The sequence below is a fragment of the Jaculus jaculus genome, chromosome 2, assembly GCF_020740685.1.
Source record: "Jaculus jaculus isolate mJacJac1 chromosome 2, mJacJac1.mat.Y.cur, whole genome shotgun sequence".
In the NCBI taxonomy this organism is placed as follows: domain Eukaryota; kingdom Metazoa; phylum Chordata; class Mammalia; order Rodentia; family Dipodidae; genus Jaculus; species Jaculus jaculus.
The window spans coordinates 81,918,462-81,944,812 of record NC_059103.1 but is presented as its reverse complement, the minus strand read 5'-3'; the positions used below and the strand labels follow the sequence as shown (position 1 = coordinate 81,944,812).

Genomic DNA, 26,351 nt, shown 5'->3' with positions numbered 1-26,351 from the left:
ATGATCTTGAACATTCTGACTCAAGGAGCCTTTGCAGTATATCTTTTCTGAATCTTTGCTCTGCTCTTTAATAAAAGCTTTTGCTACTTTACTACTTGTGTGTACTTTTACGACTCTTTGAATATGATACCACGAACCCAGAAACACCTGGTTCAGACAGAGACCCCTGGTAACAAGTGTATGTTGGTTCAAGGATTTTAGAACCTGACTAGCTTAACTTAGTCCCAGTGACACACATAACCAACAGAAGTTAAAATCAGCAGTGTCAGATTTTTGTGTCCCTACTCTAACAGAAAGACCGGAAACATGAAGGGTAAGATGACCAGCAACAGGCCAATGAGTCACTCTGATGGAGCTTAGCACTCAAATGATAGTCAATCTATCAGTCAAACAATAGGACTGAAGCAAGGCACAAGATGCCCACTTATACCTCCTGGGAAAACTTCAGGAAAGCTTATCTGTTTTGTTTTTTTTTTTTATGCTCAAATATTGTCAAACTATACCTATGCTTTTGAGACTGATTCTGTCTTTGATCTCTTTGATGTTCTTCCCTGTGGCCTAAGCCCTGAAGTAGATATTTGGAGATAAAGTTAAACCAGAGTTTTAGAAAACTTCCCATGATCTAGAATGAGGCATTGTGCAGCCTTAGAATTTTAGTATGAGAACTTTATTCATTTTTATGGCAGTGTAATATTTCATTGTGCATATACTACATTCTGTTTATTTATTTATTCATCTTACTACAGGGTAAAAAGTTCTGAGCTTACCTGAAACTAAACTAGGGAGATGGATGACAATTGGTTTCCCATTTAAAAAAGAATAGGGCTTGAGGGATGGTTTAGTGGTTAAGGTGCTTGCCAGTGAAGCCATAGACCCAGATTCGATTCTCTAGGACCCACATAAGCCAGATGCACAAAGTGGCACATGCATCTGGAGTTCACTTGCAGAGGCTGAAGGCCCTGGAGTGCCCATTGTCTCTCTCACTTTCTGCCTCTTTCTCTTTTAAATAAATAAATTTAAAAAAAAAAAACAAATAAGTTCTCTTGAAGTGTGCCTTGCTCCAGAAGGTATAACTAAGTACCTTGCCAAGACTACAGTCAGATTATGAAGTCTTGCATGTGTGTCCAACGTGGAGACATACAAGGTTTCTACAGCTGCCCCTGTGTATCTTCAGAGTGAACCTTCTCTGTTCAAGTTATTCAGTAGGAGTGAGCTCGGCCCTGGCAGCTTGCCTAAGCCCACCACCATGAATGGACAGGTGACCAAGGTCTGAACAGAAGGTTCCATGGCTTAGACAACTCTGACTGGTTCTGTGAGTAAGAGGGTGAAACCAAACTGGTTTAAACCCTGGCAAAACTTTTTTAGAGCTTTCTAAGTTAAGGAGTTCAATTTTATAAAATGAAACTATATAGTATGTGGTATTAGCCTTTTTAAAGTTTGAATTTCAGTTATATTAATTATATTGATGATATTGTATAACCATCACTACCATCTGTCCCTCAAACATTTTCATAATTCTACATAGAAACTTTAGCAAACTTCCCAATCTTCCCCCCAATGTCCCTTGGAAACTTGGAAATCTATTTTCATTTTTTGTGTGATTTTTTTGTTTGTTAATTTGTGGGGTTTTTTTGTTTGTTTGTTTTTGAGGTAGGATGTTGATGTAGCCCAGGCTGACCTCAAATTCACTATGTAGTCTCAGCATGGTCTCAAACTCACAGTGATCCTCCTACCTCTGTATCCTGGTGCTGGGATTAAATGCATGCACCACCACACACAGCCTGCAATCTATTATCTGTCTCTCTAAACTTTCTTATTTTAGTCCCTTCACATAAACAGGATCATATAATGTTTTTTTTCACTTTTATGTTTGGCTTATCTCACTTAGCATAATGTTGCTAAGTTTCATACATATTGTAATTAATATAAGAACTTAATTTTTGCCACAGTAATATTCCATCATGTATATATTAAATTTTATTCATCTATTTACCCATCAATGGCTCTAGGCTTTAGGTGGGGCATTAGTTACTTTACCCACTTCTATGACTAAATACTTGAGAAGGAGCAACCTAAAGACAGGAGGGTTCATTTTGACTTACAGTTCTGTGGAATGAAGTTTCCCATGGCAAGGAAGGCACGGCAGCAGGAGTGGGAAGTTTGTTGGTGACATAAGCACCCATTGTCAAGAAGCAGTGAAAACAGAAAATGAGGCTAGATTATAAACCGTTAAGGTACACCCACAATGATGCTCTTCCTCCACCACGGCACTTCCTCCTAAACGTTCATCATCTTCCCACACAGTCCCACCAGCTGAGGATGAAGTGCTCAAACATGTGAGTCTATTCTAGGATACCTTTCTCATCTAAACCATTGCCTACCATGCACAAAGGACTTTCTCATGAGGCAAAATGTACTCAATCCAGTGTCAAATATCCCCCTAATCTTGACCAGTCCCAACAGTATTCGACAGTCCAAAGTCTCTTTTGAGACTCAATGCAATTGTTTAACTATACCTCCCCACTGTAAAATGAGAAACCTTATTACATAGTTCCAACACTCAACAGTACAAAGCAAACATTTCCATTCCAAAAGAGAGGAATGATGGCAAAACAAGGGGTAAGTGGTACAAAGCAAGACCCAAAACAGCAGGGCAAAACATCAAATCCTGAAGCTCGATGGCCAGCATGTGGAGCTCATGTTCGAATCATGTCGGCTCCAAGAGGCATGGGTAGTTCCACCCCTCCAACTTTGCTGCCTGTAGTACACACAGCCTCTCTTTTAGGCCAGATCCAGTCAAACTTACAGCTCTCTCTGGTTTACATCTTATGGATCTGCATGGTCAGCGTCCTGAGATCTCCATTGCAACTTAGGCTTCATCGTCACAGCTTCAGGCAATGGTCGCTCAAGGCCTCTGCCTGGTTGCAAGAGCTCCCTCAAACTGTGAGAAACATGCCATGACCCCACCAATCTTGCATCTTTCATGCCTACCATGTAAAAGATGGTGCATATTTATGCTGCCAGCTTGAGATCCAGTCTAGCCCACTTTGAACCAAAGCCATAATGCTACCTGTGCCTATGCATGCTGTTTTATGAATATATGGCAATGCCTTCTTAAACAGTTGGTTTTTGAGTAGGCAATTCCTTATGCGGCATTCTCTCTTCAAGTTCTCTCTTTGCAAAATAATTTGCATTGTCACAATTTAGAAACTTTAGTGAGGGATCTTGACCTCAGAGAACCTTTTCCATGTCCCCAGTGAATCAAGCGAGGTTTCTCTTGAATCACACTAAATTCTATAATCTCATCCACAAGTACAAATGCTTTGTTTACTGCAGGATCCTTGACCAGAACTTAAACTTGTCCACAAATTTTTCATCTTTAAGTCTAGCCTTTTTTATTTTTTCTTTTTTTGCTCTTTTTGTTGTAGATTAGGATAACAGCTCTGATAATACCATGGCACAGCTTGAATGCTATGCTGTATTGAGACTTCCTCTTCCAAAAGAATTAGTCCACTGCCTTAAATTCAAGTTCAACTTCACTCAAATTCTCAAGACATGGGTAGATTGCAGCCAGTTTCTTTGACAGCATATAACAAAACTGCTTCTAGTCCAGTTCCTGATAAAATCTGTGTTCCCTTGTGAAACCGATGAGTCAAGCCTCCACTGTGTGTGTTTCTCTTGGCATTCTGATCTTTCTAACTCACACCAGAATGAACAATGAAGATTTGCTTATAGAATTCTAGGGTTTTTTTTTTAGCCCAAAGTTTTAAACTCTTTCATATTCATCCCACAAATAAGTTCCTAAGGCCTATATATCACATGGTTATCACGGCAATAGCCGTACTTATTGCTACAATATTTCTATATTAGTTAATTGACTCTTTGCTTCAACCAAATACCTGACAAGAATGTAAAGTAGGACTAGTTTACTTTGCTTACAGTTCCAAGGGATGCAGTTCTTCATGGTGAGGAGCAGGACAGCAGGAAGCAGGCCGGTTACATTGCATTTACATTCAGGAAGAGGGAGCACATGGAGTGGGGCCACACAGTGCAGCCTCAAGTCCACCCACAGTGACGCCCCTCTTCTACTGAGTTCTACCTCCCAAAGTCCCACCACCTTCCAAACAGCACCACCAGCTGGGGACCAAGACCCTTTGGGGGACAGTCAAACCACAACGGGTACCATGTTTTAAAGAAAATGTCATCCAGTGTAGCTACTGTGTCTATTTTGTACACTGGGTGGCAAACAGTACAAGAGTACAGTCACATGTTTTAGGGAAATGATACAGCATAGAGAGAGGTTGTGAATCATCCTTTGAGGACCTGAATGTCGTTATGATGAAAATCAAGCCTAATTCTGACCATTTTTGTCTCAGAAGGAAAAATAATTCTATTTTTCTTTTTCTTTACTTTTCTTTCTTTCTTTTATTTATTTATTTTTTGAGGTAGGGTCTCATTCTAGCCCAGGCTAACCTGGAATTTACTATGTGGTCTCAGGGTGGCCACAAACTCATGGCAATCCTCCTACCCCAGCCTCCCATAGGTTGGGATTAAAGACATGCACCACCATATCTGGCTCTATTTTTTTAATAGCTCAAGTTGGGTATTTGGGTTATTCTACTTGCAAACAATAATCACAATAAGCCAGCCATTTAACAAAAAATATACTGGGAACTATAAAAGCAACTTTTTTTTTTTTTTTTTTTTTTGAGGTAGAGTTCCACTCTAGTCCAGGCTGACCTGGAATTCACTATGTAGTCTCAGGTAGCCTTGGACTCATGGTGATCCACCTACCTCTGCCTGCCAAGTGTTATTGAAAAGCAACTTTTAAAGCAGTTTGTTGTTAATGCCTCCCAGATATAATGAAAATTATCAAGGCTTTATCCCTACTAAATCCATTTCTGCCACTATTGCACTTATAAACTCCTACTGTACTAAGTAGAGGATCTTATGTGTAATTATTGCTACTTTGGCTTCCCTTGCACTTTTCAAGAAAATCTAGTCACTTTCTTGACTTACAATGCCTTTTCTGTTCAAAGGCACACCTCAGTGTTTCTAGGAAAGACTACTCAAAGTCTAGACCATGTCCCAGTCCCTGTTTTTACTTACAAATTAATTTCTGCTGTTGTACTTTCTGTTGACCCCCTCTTTTAATAGTTCTCTAAATGGAAAACATAGTCACAGTCATTTTTACTAATAGAATTGTTTAAACACACAGACATCTTAATTTTATAATAATTTCATCACATGTAAACTTCTGAAGTGCCACGGAAAAGAGAAAACTATTATAACACATGTAACTGAATTTTGTCAACAATAACTAATAATAAAACTGTGTATGTTTTGTAAAAATCTAATGTGCTGTGTACAGTGATTGCCCATTTCCTTCCCTTGCTACCTCCCTTCCAGTGAAGTCCTTTTAAAAAAGCCTTTCATATGGAATCATATGCAAAGCACTACTTATGAAAAAGAGAGACAAGTGCTATTCTGTGGACAGGTGCCTTAACCACTGAGACATCTCTCCAGCCAAGTGCTATTTCCTTGACACTTGAGAGTCACCTCTCCTCCTTCATCTACTCACATAGGGCTCTGGATACAATGGGCTGGAAAACCTTTGTTACCAAGTATGCTAATTTATAATTGTATGTACTCTCATAAAAGAAGGATTCTTCTAGTCTTTATTTGTGTGCTTTGTATTCCAACCTTGAAAAAAACTTTTAGCTCCTTACAAATTCATCATGAAAGGTACAAGCCTGTACTAAAGGCAAAACAGGCTGCATAAATTGCAGCAATTGCCTGAGTCCTTGCTGGATCCAAACTTTCTGCATTTGTAAGTTTTAATTTTTTTTTTAAGTTCCCATAGCTATATTGAGTGGGTACATGCAGAAAGAACTATGCTATTTAAATCTTTACATCCATCATTTCTTAATTTTAAGCTTGATAACAGGCCAACTTTTGTTTCTATCAGCATTTACCCTACCTCAGTGACTCTTAATCTTAGCAATAAATGGTAATACTTTCAAAATTGTGAAACTTTTAAAAACTTGATAGCCATATTTAAACTTAGATCAATGTAATCAGAATCTTTTGGGTGAGAACCAGGCATCTATGTTTTTTTAAACTCTCCAAGTGACTCTGAGTGTGTTTTCAAGATTGAGAACTAGTACTCTAAGAGGAATTTCAGATCAGCCACTGAGAAATTAAATATTCTGCTTTTTCTAACCTAAGCAAGCACTATTCACATTTTGTCTGTATGTGTATTTCTCTCTGTGTTATGCTTCCATCACTTAATTTATTTGGAGCCCTTATTATTATTTTTTTGGAATTGTTTTTGGTAAATTTGTCACTTTTCACAACCCACCATAGTATTGGGGGAAGAGCCACAGAGCTCTCTGTGTCCTGGGAGAATGGCTTTTCCCTTGGCTGTATCACCACCCACGGAGGAGCCTAAGTCATCACAGCACTCAGCAGGCTCTTAGCAAGGCTACTACTCCACACTCTTCCACAAATAATCCATTGAACCTTATCCATGCCTACATGAAATGGGGGAGGGCAAAAATTAGTACTTATCATCTATACTCTTCTGGGAAATCTTCAGAATTAATCCCCCATGCCTTAAGTTCTTATTAACCTTAGTTGCCCCTTGTCCTGTTCTCTCCCAGACCATCCCTGTACTCAGCCTCAAATCCACTGGACTCTGAATGTTCTCTGCTCTGATTCAGGCTCCTCACTTTTCAGCACTTTCATTGTGGAATCTAAATACCTATAGACATCCTTCTTCCCTTTCCAGCCTTCTCTGATAACCTCCTTCCTTTCTTGGCCTATATAAAACCTGACTATTCCATCAGAACACAGCTTCCTCACACCTACCATATCCCAATCCTCAGAAAAAATTTGCAGGAAACACTGTATATCAGCATAATTCACAGTAGCATTGACTGAGTTGATAGATGCTCTGAGTAGAAGCATAAAATTTGATAATAGAAGCTGGGCGTGGTGGCACACGCCTTTAATCCCAGCACTTGGAAGGCAGAGGTAGGAGGATTGTCATGAGTTTGAGGCCACCCTGAGACTACATAGTGAATTCCAGGTCAGCCTGGGCTAGAGTGAGACCTTACCTCAAAAAAAAAAAAAAAAAAAAAGAAAGAAAGAAAGAAAGAAAGAAAAGAAAAGAAAAAGTTGATAATAGAATATTGGATGCTACTATTCTTTTTAAATTTTTTTTTATTTTTTGGTTTTTCAAGGTAGGGTCTCACTCTAGCCCAGGCTGACCTGAAATTCACTATGGAGTCTCAGGGTGGCCTCGAACTCATGGCAATTCTCCTACCTCTGCCTCCCGAGTGCTGGGATTAAAGGCATGCGCCACCACACCTCGCTGGGATGCTGCTATTCTTTATGTCAGGTAAATAACTATGACTTTAGATAATGGCTTGATAGTGAGTTCAGAATCTTCTTCCAGAAATGAGATGCCTTACAAAAGCCTTTGTACATAAGTGAATCATGAAAGAGGAGAGATCACACACACTATTCCAATGCTCAGAAAGTCACATATAAAGTTTTTTTTTTAAAAAAAAAAACACAACACAAAACTTCCCAGGCACAATTTCTACATGTCATAGCAACATAATCCCATCCTTGTACTAGTATAAAGGGAAGTCATAATTACATGCTGTTGAGTTATCTAGGGTAGAGAATCTCTACTGCTAGATTCAAATATTGTCTGAGTGAGTCAAGGAAAAGCTGGTTTGTAAAGTTATTCTACATGAGCTGCCTCCTGCTGGCAATGCTTAGATTGCAAATTAGCTGTATCTGTGACTTGAGTATAATTTGGTGTTTATAGATTGCAAAGTAGCTGTATCTGTGACTTGAGTATAATTTGGTGTTTATGGATAGACATCTCACCTGCATGTCTTCACTCAGTGCTGTGCTAGACAAAGACTGCTTGATATTTCTGCTTGCCTATTTGTTTTTCAGGCCTAATTTGTAATTGTTGATTTTGGTGATGCACATACCCTTACCAAGACCTATTTTAAACCAACAACATATGTTAAGATTATTAAAGACTTCTGAATTTGGGCAATGGAACCAATAGAGCAAGGGGTGGAATATTATGATTTGAATGTAAACTGCTCCTCATAATCTCATGTGCACCCTAACTAGTGGTATTGCTTTGGAAGATTGTGAAATCTGTAGATGATGGAGTCTTGCTGGAGGAAGTGGGCCACTTGGGAAGACCATGAGATTTTAGCCTGTCTCTACTTGCTATTCTTTCTCTTTCTGCTTCTTAACTCTAGTGATATGTGATATGAGCTTACTACTTTAGCCTTCTATGCCTACCCTGCAATAGTGAAGCTTTCCCTGGAAACTGTAAGATGAATTTTCCTTCATTAATTTGATTCTCGTTGTGTATATTATTCTAGCGATGAGAAAGTTACTGATACATTTTGTTTCTCTTCAGGTATTTTCCCTAACAATTAGAATGCAGAAAACTGGCACTAACAAATGGGGCATTTCCAAAAAAAAACCCCAAAAACCTGACCATGTGGTTCCTAGAATTTTGGAACTGATTTGTGGGAAGAGTTTGGAACTTTAGGATAGGGATCTTAAAAACCTATAAGTAGAGTTTTTTGGGCCATTTTGGTGAGAGTTTGGAAAACCAGGATGTTGTAAACTTCTCTAATATCTAACATGTTTATTTAAGAAATGAGGCCCAAGCATGTTCAATTAGAATCTGTTACTGCTAAAAAAGAAAAGAAAAGATTGCTTGATTATCCATAATTCTTCCATTAATTCAATAAAGTTATTTTTCTGGGTATGTTTAGCATGTCCCAATGCAATTATTTGATCAGAGAGAATAAGAAAATATCTAGGAGATGAGGAGATAGCTCAAATGGTAAAGTGTCTGCCTTGCATGCATGAGGACTTAAGTCCACCTCCGTCCTCATGTAAAATTCTAGGTGTGGTCTTGGCACTTATAATCTCAGCTCTGGGGTAGAAGAGACAGGTAGATCCTCAGAGCTTGCTGGCCAACTAGACTAGCCTATTTGGTTAGCTTTAGGCCAATGAGACCTTGTTCCAAAAAGAAATGGATGGCAGATCTGAAGAACAACACTTGAGGTTGTCCTCTGGACTATACATGCAAAGCATATGGGTGAGCATGCACATACACATGCACAAACATGCATGCATGCACACGACCCACATACACATGCAACAAAAGAAAGCTTCTAACCTAAGATCAATTCATAATGTTTTACAATCATGTGTTGCTTTAAAGTAAATGCTTCCATGTTATTAGAGATACTTTATAGATGAAATGGGAGTTAGAATTTAGCATCCGAACCCATTGGTAATAAGCTCAGTTCATGTTAATGGAAATAGCAATGCCACAAGCAGATACTGGAGATCTCCAGTTTGAAATAGTTTCCATCAGTCACAAAGGAATCAGCAAAAGAATAGAAATGACAGAGCATAAAGCCATAGTGATCCATTTCACATACATTTACAACTATTTCCCAGGCATTTTGTTGTGCCCATCCCTCAAGAAAGCAGGAGTAGAACTAATACTTCTAGCATCAAGGTGTGCCATAAGCACACCTTGCCTAGAATTACTCAGTGGTCTTCACCTAGGCCTAAGCCTCCTATCAGGCCTACACATGGACTTGCTGGTGGGGGAGGGCCTGGGATGGGATGATCACTAGATCTCTGTGTCACTCATTATTCCAAGCATGGTCACATTAGATACATTTCCCTTTTCTGCTTTTCACTATTACTTGTTTATTTAATGAACTTAAGAATATTGCTCAGCAGGCTGTAGAGATGGTTCAGCAGTTAAGATGCTTGCCTGCTAAACCAAGGGACTCAGGTTCAATTTCCCCAGTACTCATGTAAGCCAGATGCTCAAGGTAGCACATGCACCTAGAGTTCATTTGCAGTGGCTGGAGGCCCTGGCATGTCCATTCTCCACAAACCCAACCCTTCTCTCTCACTCTCTCTCAAATAAATAAATAAATAAATAAATAAATAAAAATTATTTTCTTAAACAAACAAAACATTGCTCAACCTGTCTCATTAGTGGTGAGAACACAATAGATGAATTATAAGGAGACACTTCTACATCCTGCGAAGTCTGAATACCCTGGTGTCTTCATTGCTTTCCTAATATCCACTCTTTCTATCTCAGTGGCTTCTTTTCCTGGGTGATTTCTTTGCATAGCTACTCTGTTTCCTAAGGAAAGATGAGAATTTCATCACTCCTTTGAAGTCAAAAAGAGAAATGTTTTCTGTTTCTTCTTCCTGCCTAAGTCCATTAATATAATTTGTAAAAATGACTAGTTCAATATTTTTTTTCTCTAAGTACATATTTTCTGCAACATAAGGCTTTTAAATAGCCTTTTAAAATAGCTAGTCCTCTGAAGAACTTGTCTGGAAGCCACAGCAACAACTGGGAAGAAAACCTAGAAGTTGGGGAAGCAAGGGGAACATTTGTATTTTATTTTACTATGTGAGACATTATATTAAAATATTAAATATAGGAGGGAATAGCCCCTTCTACGGAAAAGAATTGGACAACATCAGAAGAGGCAAACAAAACAAACTAAAACAAAGTACCATATTTGCAAGTAAGCCAGGGAAGGGAAGTTCCAAGAAAAGGCAGAGATCCTTTTGACAAAGGTGTGAGGAGATCAGTGTGTGTGCGATGGGTGGGGACCCAGCCAGTCTGGAGTTACTAGAAGGCGCTGATACCCACGGTCTTACCCCCGAGCCAGTTGTCTGAGACATTCTGGAGCATGGTGACCGGGATGCAGAAGAAGACGATGAGCAGGTCGCTGAGTGCCAAGGAGCAGATGAAGATGTTGGTGGCCGTGCGCATGGCCTTGCTGCGGGTCACCACGTAGATGACCAGTGCGTTGCCGAAGAGTGCCAGGGCGAAGATGAGCACTCCGGCCAGCAGGAAGGCCAGCTTGGCGCGTGCGGGCAGCTCCGGGGTGTGGACCAGCGGCCGCAGCCGGTAGCGGGCGATGAACTGCTCCCGCGTCAGGTTGTGGAGCTGCAGCAGCAGCGAGAACTGCTCCGGAGTGATGTTAAAAGCCTGCATCTCGTGCGCTCCGGGCCCCATCAGCGGGCTCCGGACCCGGGATCGCTTGCAGCTCTGGCAGCCGCCTCCCGTCTGTTGGACGGCTCCGGGTGTGCGCCCCCCCCAGGGAGGCAGCGCTGGGATTAAAGCCACAATAAACAGACCCGGAGGTGGGGATGGACTCAAGGCAAGGGAGAGTCAGTATGGTTGACCGAAAATGTTCGCAGTTCAAATAAAGTTCTTCCAGCAAAGCACTAGTATCCGCAGAAATGGAACATCGCTGGGAGTCCGCGCGTCTAAGCTCCGCGGAGGTGTGGACGCCGCCTGCGCTTCACGGGAGCAGTGGCAGAGGGTGAACTCCGCCCGCCACGCGCACCCCGCTCCGCCGCCGCCTGGCTCCCCACGCACCAGGGCACACCCCTGGCTCTCCACCTCTATCCTCCCAGCGCACTGGGAAGGGTTTCCGCGCTCTCAAGGTTTCTCCTCTGGCGAAATAATGAGGTCCACAGCTACCTAGGACAAAATAAGGTTTATTTTCTATTTTTAAAAATAATAACAGGAGAGAGGTTGTAAGTACAAAGAGGTCCCACGGATAGATTCAATTTACTTCACTGATTTTGTCTTTATTATGGTACAACTCAAGCCCAGAAATTTAACATAGAGTGTGTGTATGGATGTGTTCTGTCATTTTCTCATAGGAGCAGAATCCCGCAATCAGCACCAAAATCAAGGTACAAAACTCTCACAGGGCTGGAGAGATGGCTTAGCGGTTCAGCGCTTGCCTGTGAAGCCTAAGGATCCCGGCTCGAGGCTCGATTCCCCAGGACCCACGTTAGCCAGATGTACAAGGGGGCGCACGCGTCTGGAGTTCCTTTGCAGTGCCTGGAGGCCCTGGCTCGCCCATTCCCCTCCCCCCTTTCTCTCATTCTCAAATAAATAAATAAAGATAAAAACAAAACAAAAAATAAATAAAAACTCTCACAACAAAGATATCTATTCATTATGTCCACACTCAGCTGCGCCCACCATCATTTCTAACCTTTAAGAACCTATTTTCACTCTAAGAATGCCTAAGTTTTTCATGATACCCCCTCCCCGGGGCCACACACAGCATAACATGCTTTAAATTCATTCAAGTCAGTAAGTGCACTGATACCCATGTAGCAACTTATTTAACCACTCACCTGCTGTAGAACATGGTAGTTGATTCCAGCTTTGCTTGACAGGTGAAGATGCTGTGCCAAACACTGGCTGGCATTTGTGTTGATGTAATTTTCAGTTCTATGAGAAACACCAAGAAGTTTGATGGCTCACTGTGCAGTATTGTTTATATTTTATTTTTAAAGAGCTGGTCAAGGTATTTTTTTCCAGAGTGGCTAGACCATTTTATATTTGTACCAGCAATGCCTGAGCCATTCAGTTTTTCAGTTGCTCCACACCCCTGTCAATATGTTGTCCCTATTGCCACTATATTTTTTTCAATTTTAGATGCTCCAATAGACATATAGTGATGATTCTAGGGTCTTAATCTGCATTTTCTTAATAGTGAATTATATTAAATTTATCACCTGCTTTTTGTTTGTTTGTTTGTTTGCCATCCTTTTATGGTTTTCTTGGGATTGTCTATACAGATAATCATATCATCTGAGGTGGAGAGGCAGTTTATTTCTTCCTTTCTGATTATAAGTATTATTTCCCTCTTTTCGATGATTAGAGGATCTAGTACTATGTTAAACAGCAGTGAAAGGAGACTTCTTGGTCTTGTTTCTAACTTATGAGGAAACATCTAGTCCTCTTTCTTCATGTGTGAAATGTCGATTGATGTATTTGTTCATGTTTTATTGAATTGTTTGGTAATAGGCTATGTTCCTTTAATATTCTCAATTCAAGGCTATAGTCAAGCAGGTACTTTATCAAGCAAGTTGCACATAAATATTTTTTCTAATCTGTAGCTTCTTAGTTATTATTACTTAGCATGGTCTTTCACAGAACGAAGATTTTAGTTTTGGTTTTCTGGTTCTACTTTAGATATTGAGTCTCACAACTCTTCACCAAAGCCTATGTCTCAACCTTTTCCTTCATTTTATTCTAAACGTGGTCTTATATTTTACATTTGGGGCTCTGTATTCTATTCTATTCTAGTCTATCGATTTATATGTCTATTAGTCCTTCACAGTCTTGATCTACAGCTATACACAATAATAAATCTTGAAATCAAATAGAGAAAATTCTATTTTATTCTTATTTTTCAAAGTTACAACAGCTGAGCTGGGTGTGGCAATGCACACCTTTAATCCCAACACTCAGGAGGCAGGCAGAGGTAGATGATTGTCATGACTTCAAGGCCACCCTGATATTACAGGTCATCCTGAGCTAAAGTGAGACCCTACTTCCAGAAAAAAACAAAGTTATCATAGCTATTTGAAGGTCCACACCTAGTCATAGACAATTTAAACTAAGCTCATATATGTCTATGTAAAAGCTGGGTAGTGTGAGTCTTTTAATGGATAAGCAGAATATAGCTTTGAGTGAATTTATATCCTTTATAAATTTCAAAACGGAGATTTCAGATTTCAGCATATAAATCATGTACATATTTTTTCATAATTGTACCTAAGTAATTTGGAGCAGCATTTGTACTTAGTATATTTCTAAATTTTAGTCACATGTGTTCATTAATAATATTTAAAATGTTATTTATGCCATATGTTGGTCTTAGATTCTTACAATGCTGTCAAACTTAATTTTAAGTAGACTTTTATGGTTTTCTTGGGATTGTCTATACAGATAATCATATCATCTGAGGTGGAGAGGCAGTTTATTTCTTCCTTTCTGATTATAAGTATGATTTCCCTCTTTTCGATGATTAGAGGATCTAGTACTATGTTAAACAGCAGTGAAAGGAGACTTCTTGGTCTTGTTTCTAACTTACGAGGAAACATCTAGTCCTCTTTCACTTTGTAGCATACTGCTAATTATAAAATTAAAAAAAAAAAACTCTAAGAAATACCCTTCTGTTCTTGACTGAGATTCCTATCAATAGAATTGAATTTTATCAAAATTGAATTTTGTGTATCAACTAACTTGACATCATCTTCTTTCATCATCAGTTTGTTCATGTGGCACAGTAACACTGACTGGAATGTGGAATCAGCCTAAATATCTGGCATAAACCCCACTTGGTCATGACATGTAATTCTTTTTGCATATTGCTGAAATGTATTACCTAACACTTTAAAATATTTTCATTAACTATGTCCATAAGAGGTACTGTACTCATCTGTAAGTTTTGGGTTTTGTTTATCTGGTTTTAGTATCTAGATAATAATAGTTTAGTAGAATGAGTTGGGTAGTATTCTCCATCTTTCTACTTTTCTGAGTGAAATTTTGTAGAATTGGCATCAACTCTTCACAAGTTTTATAGAATTCTTCAATGAAACCACCACAACTTGAAGATTTCCTTTTTAGTTGTTAAATTATGAGTTTTATGTCCATGAACCACACATACATACACACAAAAATTTCATCTGCAACTGAACATGGTGGTGCACACCTGTAATTCCAGCAATTGAAATGCTGAGGCAAGTGGATCACATATTTAAGACTGGCCACATAGTGAAACACTATCTTAAAAAGTGGAATCAAACAGAAAAGCAGTAACTTTAAACCTGAAAAATACCAGGTATGGTAACATACATCTTCAATCCCAGAACTTGGGAGTATTTCTGTGAGTATGAGGCCAGTCTGGGACCACAAAGTGAGATCCAGGTCAACCTAGGATATAATGAGACCCTACCTTGAAAGAAAACAACAAAAACAAAAGCAAACCTGAAAAATACAATAAGTAAAACATAGAACTCAGCAGATGGTTCAACATCAGAATGTAGAACACAAAAGAAAGAATCAGTCAACGTTACCATTTAGGTATCTGAATTATCCAATATTAACAGATGAAGAGAAAATGGATCCCAGTATCAAATGGAGTTTCATGTACCTGTGGAATTTCATCAAAAATCTAATGGTCATGTCATCATGACACCAGGTAAGCAAGGAGTTAGACTTGAGGGACCCTAGGTGTGAGAGTTTGAATGAAATAACCACTATCGTTCCATGTGTTTTGAGTAGTAGGTCTCCAGCTGGTGGCAACTTTAGAAAGTTGTGGAGCCTTAAGAAGATGAAAACTTGATGGAGAAGGTGTGTTGCTTGAGGTTTATTTGTCAGACATTGGGGATTCAGAGCCAGCTCACTCTGCTTGCTCATACCTACTGATATGTGATTATGTGAACCAGCTTTCTGCCACAATATGATGAAGCTTCCCTTGAACACTGTAAACTTAAATAATCTCTTTCATCCCATAAGATGCAACTGATTAGGTAGTTTGTCCCAGAATTAATGGCTGGAGGTGTTTGACAGAGGACAATACTAAGCAGTGAAAAATGAAGTTTAACATAGTAAAATTATGAGCAGGTTTGTATCCCAAACACAGAATCATTTGCAGTTGTTTGAGATTGCTGCCTTTGTACATGGCGCTGTGTTGGGAAAATAGAAGGAGTGCTTACTTTTCTGAAAGGAAGGTGTTTGAAGGAAGAATGCTGAAGAAGTTTCCTATTCCTCAAAGTGGCATTCCCCTTGGATTTATAGGTTTGGCTGTATTGACCACCTGGACCTGGGTTTGGAATTATGATAAATGCAAGAACGGAAGGATCATGAAGTGCACATGAGTCTGGAGGGGTAGGACTAGACTGAAGTATCTGCATGGAGACCCTGTCAAGCCATGGCATGTGGCTGTGGAGATGAACCATGAGCTGCAGTGAAGCCAGGACTGTGGGATGGCCACCAAGGAAGTTGCTGGCCCCAGAAGGAAATAGCACACAGCTGAAGGGGTGCCCTGGCTAAAGCCTTTTGTAGTCCAGAGGACTTAATCTTTGTCAGTGGGGGCAGACTTAGTCTAACCCTTTTGAAGGTTTATAGCCAACTCACTCCTGTCCATATATATATATAATATGAGCAGGCTTCCTGCTCTGACATACTTTCACCACCATGATGAATATTCACCTTGAAACTGTAAAGCTGAAACCAACCCTTTCCTCCAATTAGTTGCTTCTGGCTTGTAACAGTCCCCAGCAACAAGAAGAGGACTGCTACACTAGGAAACCTGGTGCATGTTGGTAACTGTTTAATGATGGCCAGAAGCTCTCTGTAAGTCAACTCAGTAAATCAACTTGTTCCCCAAGCTACACTTGAGTAGAATCATTTCTTCGGCCTGTTGTCAGTGCCCTATCGAAAGTGAAGGCAGATGTTAGCTCATGTCTCCCCAAGGAAAGTCATTCAGTGCCAAGGCCTTCTGCTTCCAGCATGTATAAATTATGTTTATTTGCATTTGTTTAAGTTTTTTTGTATGAAGAGACAGGTTTTATGCATCAAAAGTTAGCAATAATAACCAGGTGTGATGGCAACATGTCTTTAATCCCAGCACTCGGGATGCAGAAGTAGGATGATTGCAGTCAGTTCAAGGCCACCCTGAGACCACATAGTGAATTCCAGGTCAGCCTGAGCTACAGTAAGACCCTAACTTGAAAAACAAACAAACAAAAAAAAAAGTTAGCAATAATAAGCTGTATTATATGAGATGAAATTCTTTACAATTGTATTTATTGGTAAGCTTTCCCAAAGAAAGTGGCTGTCCAATCAAACTGTGAGCATAATAACCAGTCTTTTATGATAGAAAGGGAATTACGAAGGACTTAAAAGAAAGTACTATAAATTTTAGCAGTGGCTATTGTACATCAAACAATTACAAGAGTAGAAGTCCTTAATTTTAAAATTTATTCTTGCCGGGCGTGGTGGCGCACGCCTTTAATCCCAGCACTCAGGAGGCAGAGGAAGGAGGATCGCCGTGAGTTCGAGGCCACCCTGAGACTACATAGTGAATTCCAGGTCAGCCTGAGCTAGAGTGAGACCCTACCTCAAAAAACCAAAAAAAAAAAAAAAAAAAAAAAAATTAAAATTTGTTCTTGAACTTTAACCAGGACAACAATCTGTTCACATCAAAAAGCCAAGTGTTTCACTAAAGGAAGGGACAAAAATACAACTTTTTTTTTTAATCAAATCAAAGCTCACTTGGATTTGGGTATGATTTAAGGCACTGTAGCAATCTACTGAAGCATAGATATATTCCCATCTCTGAAATGTGGCTACTTATTTTGCCACTTTCTAGACTAATAAGTGAAATAATGGTTGTCTTAAAACTCTTATCAGATAATTTTAACTATCTTTGCCATCTTGCCATTGATATTAATCACCTTGATTATTTTTGGCGAGGCTGTTTTTGGTTGAAATGTTGATAGTGATTTTATTTTTATTGGCATACAGATGTTTAGGCAACACTAATTCTAGCTTTTTCAAATGAACTTTACTTTTATAGATCCTATGCCACCACTTCTCCCAATTCTGCCTTCCACAAACACACTGTCTTTCCCATTCTTTCTTTATGTTCACTGTTGATTATGTGTCTACCCTTAGAGGTGGTATCCACATTAACCCACCCCATGTATACATGCATATAGATATGACAACCTAAGAACAATGTATCAGAGAGAAAATGTTGTTTTGGTCTTTCTGAGTTTGAGTCATTTCACTTAATATGATTCTTCCAGTTCTGTCCACTTATTGCAATGTCTGTAACTTCATTTTCCCATACTGCTAAATAGAATTCCATTGTGAATATGCACCACCTTTTCATTATCCATTCTTCTGTAGATGGACATGTAGGCTGGCTCCAGTTCTTAAATGGAATCACAATAAACAAGGATACGGAAGTAATAGATTGCGAAGTTTTTAGGGTATATGCTCAGGAGTGGTATAGTTGGGTCTTATGGGACTTCTACTTCTAATTTTTTGAGATACCTCCATACTTATTTCCATAATAATTGGACTACTTTTCACTCCCAGTAGTATATGAGGGTTGCTGTTCACATGAATCCTTGCCAACATTTGTTGTCAGTTTTCTTGATTATGCTCATGCTGATTAGGGTAAGGTGTGAGCATGAAGATTTTGGGGGGTGCTGGGGGAGATGATCATCAGTTTAACATGCCTGCTTGAAAGCCTCCCTGCCTGTGCTCAACTCCACTGTACATGTGTAAAGCCAGATTCACAAAGTGGAACGTGCATCTGGAATTTGTATTCAGCAACAAGTGGCACTGGTGTCCTCCCTCCCTCTCTCTCTCTCTCTCTCTCTCTCTCTCTCTCTCTCTCTCTCTCTCTCTCTCTCCCCTCCCTCCCTCCCCTCCTCCCTCCCTCCTCCTCTTCCTCCTCTTGGATTTCTTCTTGTGAGTGTCTTGAAGTTTTTATGGTAGAAAGCTTTCAAATTTTTTGTTAGATTTATTCTTAGATGTTTGATGTTTGTGTAACTATTATGAATAAAATGTTTTCTCTGATTTTTTTTTCTGCAAGTTCATTGTTGGTATATTGTTTTTTTAAAAAAAAACTGCTAGTTTTGGTGTGCTGATTTTGTATTCTGCCACCTGACTGAAGGTATTTGTTAACTTTTTGAGATTTTCATAGATTTAATAGGATCTTTGAAGAAAAGAATCATGTCATCTACAAATAGAGAGAGTTTAACTTTTTCCTTTCCTAATTTTATACCTTTTATGTCTACTTCTTGTCTTATTGCTTTAACTGAGACTTTGAGCATGGCAGTGAATAGAAGTGGTAAGAATAAGAATCTTTTACTCATTCCTGTTTTTAGAGGAAAGGGTCAGTATTTTTCTCTATTGTATTGCTACTTTTAGCTATAAAATTTTCTCTTAGGACTGTCTTGAATATATGTCAGAGAACACAATAGCCTATATTATATTTTTTGATGTTTTTAAGAAGTTTTAAATTTATTCCTTGATTTGCTCAATACTCCATTGTTCATTCAAAAGTGCCTTGTTCAGTCACAAAAATTTTGTGTATTTTCTGCATTCTTTCTTTTGTGATTTTCTACTTTCATTCCATTATGATCTTATAGGATACAAAGCATTGTCTTGATTTTTTGTTTAGTTATTATTTTGTGTGTGTGTGACTCATTGTGTAATCAGTTTTGGAGAAGGCTCCATAATCTGCTGAAAAGAATGTATATTCCCTATCTGTTGGGTGGAATATTCCAGGTATCTGTTAGGTCCACTTGATCCATGATGTGGTTTAGTTCCAAGGTTTCTTTGTTAATTGGTTGAGTCCAGATGACCTCCCTAAATAAGAGACTGGGCTCTTGATGCATCCCACTTTTATCATGTCTGAACCAAAGAAATCTTATGTCTTCTAGTGTTTATTTGAAGTTAGGAGCCCAAGTATTTGATGCATAAATGTTTAAAACTATAATAACTTCATGATGAATTGTTTCCTTTAGTAAAATAAAATGTCTGTTTTTGTCTGTTCTGATTTTCTTTGGTCTGAAGTCCTCTTTGAGAGATATAAGGATAGACACTGCTGATAATTTGAGGCTTATTTGCTTGGTAGTTAAATAACCCGTCTTTTTATGATCATCTTTCCAGCTAGCTGAGTTTCTTGGAAGCAGGAGATAGTTGGGGTCTTTAATCCATTCATCCAGTGTGCATCTTTTCTTTTGAAAGTTCAGGCAATTGGCATTTACAATTATTATAGAAAGATATGTGGTGCTCTCTAACTTTTATGGGGGGTGATGTTATGGTCTGGTTGGCTGGATGGTTGGCTTTGCATTTCCACTGAGAGTTTCCTGATTTGTTGTATTAGGTGTAGTTTATTCTTGCCCATTTCTTCCTTGTTTATCTCAATATTTTATGAAGAATACCCTATCTTTTATTCACACAGATGGGGCTTTCTGCTTCTTCCCTGTGAAGTATTCCCTTTTGATTCCTCTGTACAGTTATCTTTGTTGACAGTGATTTTCTCAGTTTGTGTGTTTGTATTTATCCACCAAGTTTAAAAGATAATTTTTCAGGGTATAGCCTCCTTGGATGAAAGTTATGAACCTTTAGAGATTGAACTATGTCATTCTCATTTATCCTTGCTCTTAGGATTGCTGATAAAAGGTCCGGGGTTATTTTGTTGTTCTTGTCTTGTATGTGAGTTGTCATTTTTACCATAATTTTTGGTATTTCCTTTTCCTTTTAGTATTTTTATTTATTTGCATGTGTGTGTGTGTGTGTGTGTGTGTGTGTGTGTGTGTGTGTGTGTACATCAGGTCCTTGTGACTATGAATGAATACTAGATACTTGTATCTGGCTTTAGTGAGTACTGGGAAATCAGACCTGGCCTAGCAGGCTTTGTTGCAAGTGCCTTAGCCACTGAGTTATCTCCCTTTGAATTTTCAATATTTTTACTAAGATATGCCTTGCAGAGGTCCTTTTCTGGTCTGGTCTATTTGGAGTTACATGTCTCTTGTTTTGGATTATCCACTTCTTTCTATGGATTTGGAAATTTTCTCATAAATTAATTAAACTGTTAATCAATTCTTTTTACATTTATCTAAGCTCCTTCTGCTACCCATGCATGCTAAGGTTTGGGCTCTTGAATTTGTCCCAGAGTTCTTGGAAATATTGGTTATTTTCTTTATTTTTTTTTCCTTAGATGAACCTTTGCTCATTATTATCTCAAGTGTATCCTCAATTCTGAGATTCATTCTTCTGCATGATCTTGTCAGTTAGTGTTGCATTCTGATGTGTTTGATTGATTATTGCTTTCATTTCCATAATTTCTGCTTGATTCTTTTTCAGCATTTCAATTTTCTTGCTAACTTTTTCCTCCATATTTATAAATTTTTCTGTTAACTTACTATTTCATTCACTTGGAACAGTGTTTTGTTAAAGCCTTGAATCTTTTTTAAGTTACTCAGCTCCCTATTTGAAACACCTATATAGTCATAAATTATTTTTAGAAATAGAGCTCTAAATTCTTTCTCTGAAATCATTTTTCCTGTGTCTGTTCCCATTGTGAGTTGGGTGTGAGAGGTACAAACTGTGTTGTGATGGCTCATTGTCTCTTACTCTGAGTTTCTTTGTGCTGACTTGAGTATTTGCGGAGATGGATGTTCTTCCCCTGTCTTTTACTTGGTCTCCATTTTTTCTCTCAAGTATATCTGGTTGTTTCTTTTGTCTTGTGTAGGTCTTAGTTTTATTCAGAAGTATATTTCTATAAAGTTTTAGGGGCTAGCTCCAGTGTTAAGTCTCTCAAATTTGTTGGTTGGCTTGGCTTTGCTAATGTAAATGGTAACCTATTTGTTACCTTTTTGTGTCCTTTGGATAACTTTGTAATTAATATGTAATAAACTGGGTATTAATACAAACATGCTGTTAAAATTGCTAATAGTGTAAAAAGGACTGCAAAGCCACAACAGCAAGACTAAAAGTAAAATGAGAGAGGGAGATATAAAAGGGGAAACAAAGTATAAAAGAAGAGGAATAAATAAGATAACACAAAGCAAAACTTTAAAAAAATGAGGAAAAAAAAGAGAACTAGGGAAACAAATCTGGTTATCAATACCAGGGATGAATTTCCACTTATGATGGGCCTCAAATCCAGTCAAAGTGATTGGTTACCCCATGACAGCCATGCCTCTATTGCACCAAAGTACAAACTGTGCCTGGTATATCAATATCACAGAATTCAAGAGTCACCTCTGGGTAGTATTGTTGATGACTTTTCAATGTCAGCTGCATGCATAGTATCTTGCAGAACTACAAAAACTAGCCAGCAAGAGGGAAGATTCTACCTCATTTCTACCTTGAATTCTATGTTTTCAAACAGGAGTGATGTCTTCCGCAATAGTCTTACCATTCAGTTATGGTATAAAGTCAAGAAACATGGAGAGAGCCTGTCTCATTTGGGGAACTTCAGAGGCTTTCCTGATAAACTACTGGATATTGCAAAAAGAAGCATAGAAGGAGGAGGAGGAGGAGGAGGAGGAGGAGGAGAAAACATTGCTAAGAGACTAGCCATAGATGGGGAAATGATATATTATACTCACCTGTAGTTACAGTTTTTGTTAATAACCCCCCAAAGCAGCCAGTTTGGTTCAGTGTCTAAGTCCTTCAGGAATGAACATATTCTGTGATGAAGTGAGATGGGCAGGGTGGCACATGTGTCCATTAACCCAGCAATATGCTGGCTGAGGTAGGGACTCTCTGTTGAGCTCAAGACTGGCCTTGGCTACAGAGTGACTTCCATGATAGTCCCAGGTAAGATCTTGATTCAGAAGGAAAAAGGAAAAAAACCCTAACTATTTTGTCAGTCAAATCTCAGACCTGAAGTTTCCAGCTCCCTGGGCCACATTAAATTCCATTCTCTATGGTACTGAGATTACACACCCCACAGCAGGGCATTTTGTGTGCTGGAAGAATGTGGAAGTCTTGCCCACAGATGGATCCCTCCATGGTTACAAGCTGGGTTACCCTGTAACTGCATGCTGTTGTGGGGGTGGAAGAGAGGCAGGCAGCTGCCTGTCATTAGCACAGTAGCTCAGAGTATCCAGCATTCTAAGGGTATGCTTCTTGTTTGCCCATGTTAGTTGGGTAGGCTGATTTCCCTTGCAGCCACAGAGGTGGGCAAACAGCTGTCATTTGCAGTACAGCTCACAGCTTCTAATTTTCCATGGAAATGCATAGCTTGATGGACTGAATTCACTTGCAATTACAGGGGAAGGTCAGCCACCCTTTGTTAGCAACACATTTTAAGGCTCCAATGAGGTGCTTTCTTATGCACTGAAACTCATGGTGTACACAATCTGGCATTAGACTTGGAACAGCATTAGGGCTTAGAGATATGGGATTAAGAAGTTTGTAGGTTCAGAAGCTGGTCTTCACTGCCTGAGAAAACTGATGATGTGGCTGAGAGGAGCCTTCAGGACCAGAACTTGGCAATTGTCCCATCTTGTTCTCCAGAATCTCTTTGTTCTGGACAGGCAATGTTGAGGCCTAGATGGCCTCGTGTGTGTGTGTGTATGTGTGTGTGTGTGTGTGTGTGTGTGTGTGTGTGTGTCATGAACTGTCAAAGCAGCTTGAGTTCAGCTTCTTTCTGGGGAAGTCTAAAGAAAGATACAGAGGATTCCAAGTTAGACACAGGAAACTCAAACCCTGCTACATCGAAGTACCACAGAGACAAAAGCACAGATAAAGTCAAGTACTGTCCATCTGGTATCTGTTATTTATGTGGGGTCTCACGTAAGAGAAGACAAGATTTTCAGAAGTCAAATAAATGTTCCTACCCGTCTGGCTTTATTCCCCTCTCTCCCAGGAAGGCTGTTTTTAAATGTCAGTTTTAGGATACACAAATAAGCAAGGAAGCTTAGGATGGATGGCATATTTCCCCAGACACTGCTATAGGTACACTCCATAATTACTCACACCCAGCTCATTTTCAACAGAGACTTTGGCTAGACTCTAGGGAATGGTTGCAAGGAAGGGAATATGCTTCCATTCCTCTACCTGCAAGAAAAAACAATCCTCTTAGAATTTGTTCCCTTTTTCACTTTTCTAGTTGAAGAAAACTGAGTAAAAAATTCTTCCTCAAAATTAACTGTCACCTCTTTAGACACTGCAACAAAACTGGCTCTAGTTCAGCTCTACTTCCAGGGTCCAAGATGATGAGAATGACTTGAAAACAGTAGCCTCCACCCTCAGGAGTCTTACTGCTTTACCAACTCCAGGTCTCCTCTTCCTCATAAGTCTTGAAGCTGTTTGTGTAGGTCATTCTGATTGAAAATATGGAACAGAAGGTATAGAAGGATAAAGGCAGAATGGAGATGCAGACATTTCCAAGCATGCATTATAAAAGTACACAGGAAACATTCAAAAACCTTTAATTACTCCAAACTTTCATTAGTCATCCAAAAGCTGGATGAGCATCCTGTTGAATTTGTTGAAAGGCTGTAGGTTACTCTAATTAAACCCACCAATACTTTTCCCTGGTTCTCCAGCTGGAGAACTTATAATGCAAGATCAATTTTGGACTCTGTCAGCCCTATTCATCAGAACTTTACAACAAACAGCTGTTGGGATTGTGAGTACTCTGAATAATATATTTATGGTAGCCAGTAGCCTTTTGTGATAAAGATTTGGAGGCTGATCAGATGGGGAAAGAAAAGACACAGGCCCAGACTCAGTCTTTAATAGCAGCTTTATGAGAAACCCTGAACAGAAACCCAAAAGAAAAGACTCCTAGAACCTGTCATTATTGTGGGCAGCCAGAACATACTGGTAAGACCCCTCAGAGGAGACCTCCACCTAGGCTTTGTCGTTTAGGCCAAGGAAACACAGAGTGATCTGTCCTGGAAGACAGAGAATTCTGGTGCCAGAAGCCATCTCACAAGTGGTCCAAATGGACAGAAGGGGCCCAGAGCTTGCCCTTCTGACTCCCATGGCTAAAACCTTCCAGACACACTGGGCAATTCTAACTATAAAGGAGAACCAATCAGTCTCCTTCTAGACTTTGGAGCCTGCCCAGCTCTCCACTCAAACTGTGATTGTGTTAGACAGTTGCGGCAAGCTTGTGACCAGAAATTTTCCTATGCCACTCAGTTGTAATTGGGGGTAATTACTTTTTTTCTGTGCTGTGGTGGTTTGAATTTAAATGTTCCCCATAGCCTCATGTATTTGTGATTAAGCCTTATACCTGATCTCCAGCTAGTGGAGTCTTTGAGAGGTGAAGACTGGCTGAAGGGGGTGTATCACTGTGGGTAGGTCTTGATAGTTTCACCATCCAATCCCCCTTCTAAGGGCTAGTGAGCTCACTCTTGCTGCCCCCTTCCTTCCTCCCTCCCTCCCTACCTCTCTTCCTTCCTTCCTTCCTTCCTCCCTCCCTCCCTCCCTCCCTCCCTCCCTCCCTCCCTTCATTCCTTCCTTCCTTTCTGCTCATGTAACATGATGTGATACCCAAGTGTCTGTCTGCTCTTGCCATGCTTTCTCTACCATGATGAAATGTCCCCTCAAAACTGTCAACCAAAATAAACCTTCACTTCCCAAAGCTGCTTCTAGTCAGGTGTTGTGTCCCAGCCATGAGTCTATGGGAGCCAAGGGTAGATGAATACAGTGGTTTCAATGTAAAATGTCCCTTAGCAGGTGGAACCTTATAGGAGGAAGTGTGTCACTGGGGATATAATTTGGGCTAATATATGTAATCCAAACCCAGTATCCTTTCTTCAATAAGCTGTTTCTCATTGGGTGTCTTGTCTAGCAATGAGAAGATACTGCTACACATGCCTTTCTGATTATTCCAGAGCCTCCTTTCCCAACATTGACACGAGTCCTCCTTATAAAATTAGAAACTTCCATCCTTATGGACCCTTGGTAAACAGTGTGTCTGCCCTTGATGTAAATAAACACTTACAGTGAGGTCTAACTTACTGAAAGTAAAAAAAAAAAAAAAAAAAACTAATAAATGGTTGAACAATGACACTAAACCTGTATAGATTTATCTCAAAGACCCTACCTTTTCCCCATATGAGATACAATACCTATTAAAAACAGACGATAGGTAATTTAAATTCTCAAGGTCTATTAGTACACATAGTAGCCCATGTAACACCCCACATTGAGAGTCAGAAGCCCAATGGGGAATGGGAGTTAGCATAGGACCTTTATGTTATTAATGAGGCTGTGATCATCATTTACCTATAAGTACACAACCTGTACACATTGCTAGGCCAGATCCCAAAAGGGATCTGATTGTATCCAGTTCTTTATTTAAAAGATACACAGGCTACAGAGGTTGCTTAGTGGTTAAGGCACTTGCTTGAAAAGCCAAAGGATCCAAGTTCAATTACTCAGGACCCACATAAGCTAGATGCAGAGGTGGCACATGCATTTGGAGTCCATTTGCAGTGGCTGGAGGCCTGGTTAACTCATTCTCTCTCTCTATCCCTCTCTCTCTCTTTCAACTAAGTACTTTTTTAAAAAATACAATGCTAAAAATAAATAAATAAATAAAAATAAAAATAAAAGACAATGCTGTATTTTCCCTTACAGCCAAACTCACAATATCTATTAGCCTTTGAGCATCCTCTAAACCAATATCTACCTAATTCATCTGTACTGTATTATAACAGTGGTTCAGGGACAATTCCCATATATTTGGCCAGGCCCTATTATAGAACTTTTCTTGCCATGTCTATTCAGAAGTCAAAGATTTATACTATGCAGGTGACAGACATCCTTCTCTTGTCTCAACTGCACAGTCTCAGAGAATAGAACTCATTCTTTCCTTAAATTCCTTGCTGGTAGGGGATCTAAGGTTTCATAACCTAAAGGTCAACTCTGTAAT

General features: G+C 39.4%; 1 protein-coding gene across 1 annotated transcript in view; it reads right to left on the bottom strand.

The window, feature by feature from the left end:
* The window catches only part of Qrfpr (pyroglutamylated RFamide peptide receptor), a 52,829-nt gene extending 41,446 nt beyond the window's left edge, over window positions 1-11,383 (bottom strand). The window contains exon 1 of the mRNA XM_004658558.3: window positions 10,759-11,383. Coding sequence (XP_004658615.3) covers window positions 10,759-11,119 — 361 coding nt within the window. The 5' untranslated portion in view covers window positions 11,120-11,383. The remainder of the gene's footprint in view (window positions 1-10,758) is intronic.
* Between the last annotated feature and the right edge of the window lie 14,968 nt (window positions 11,384-26,351).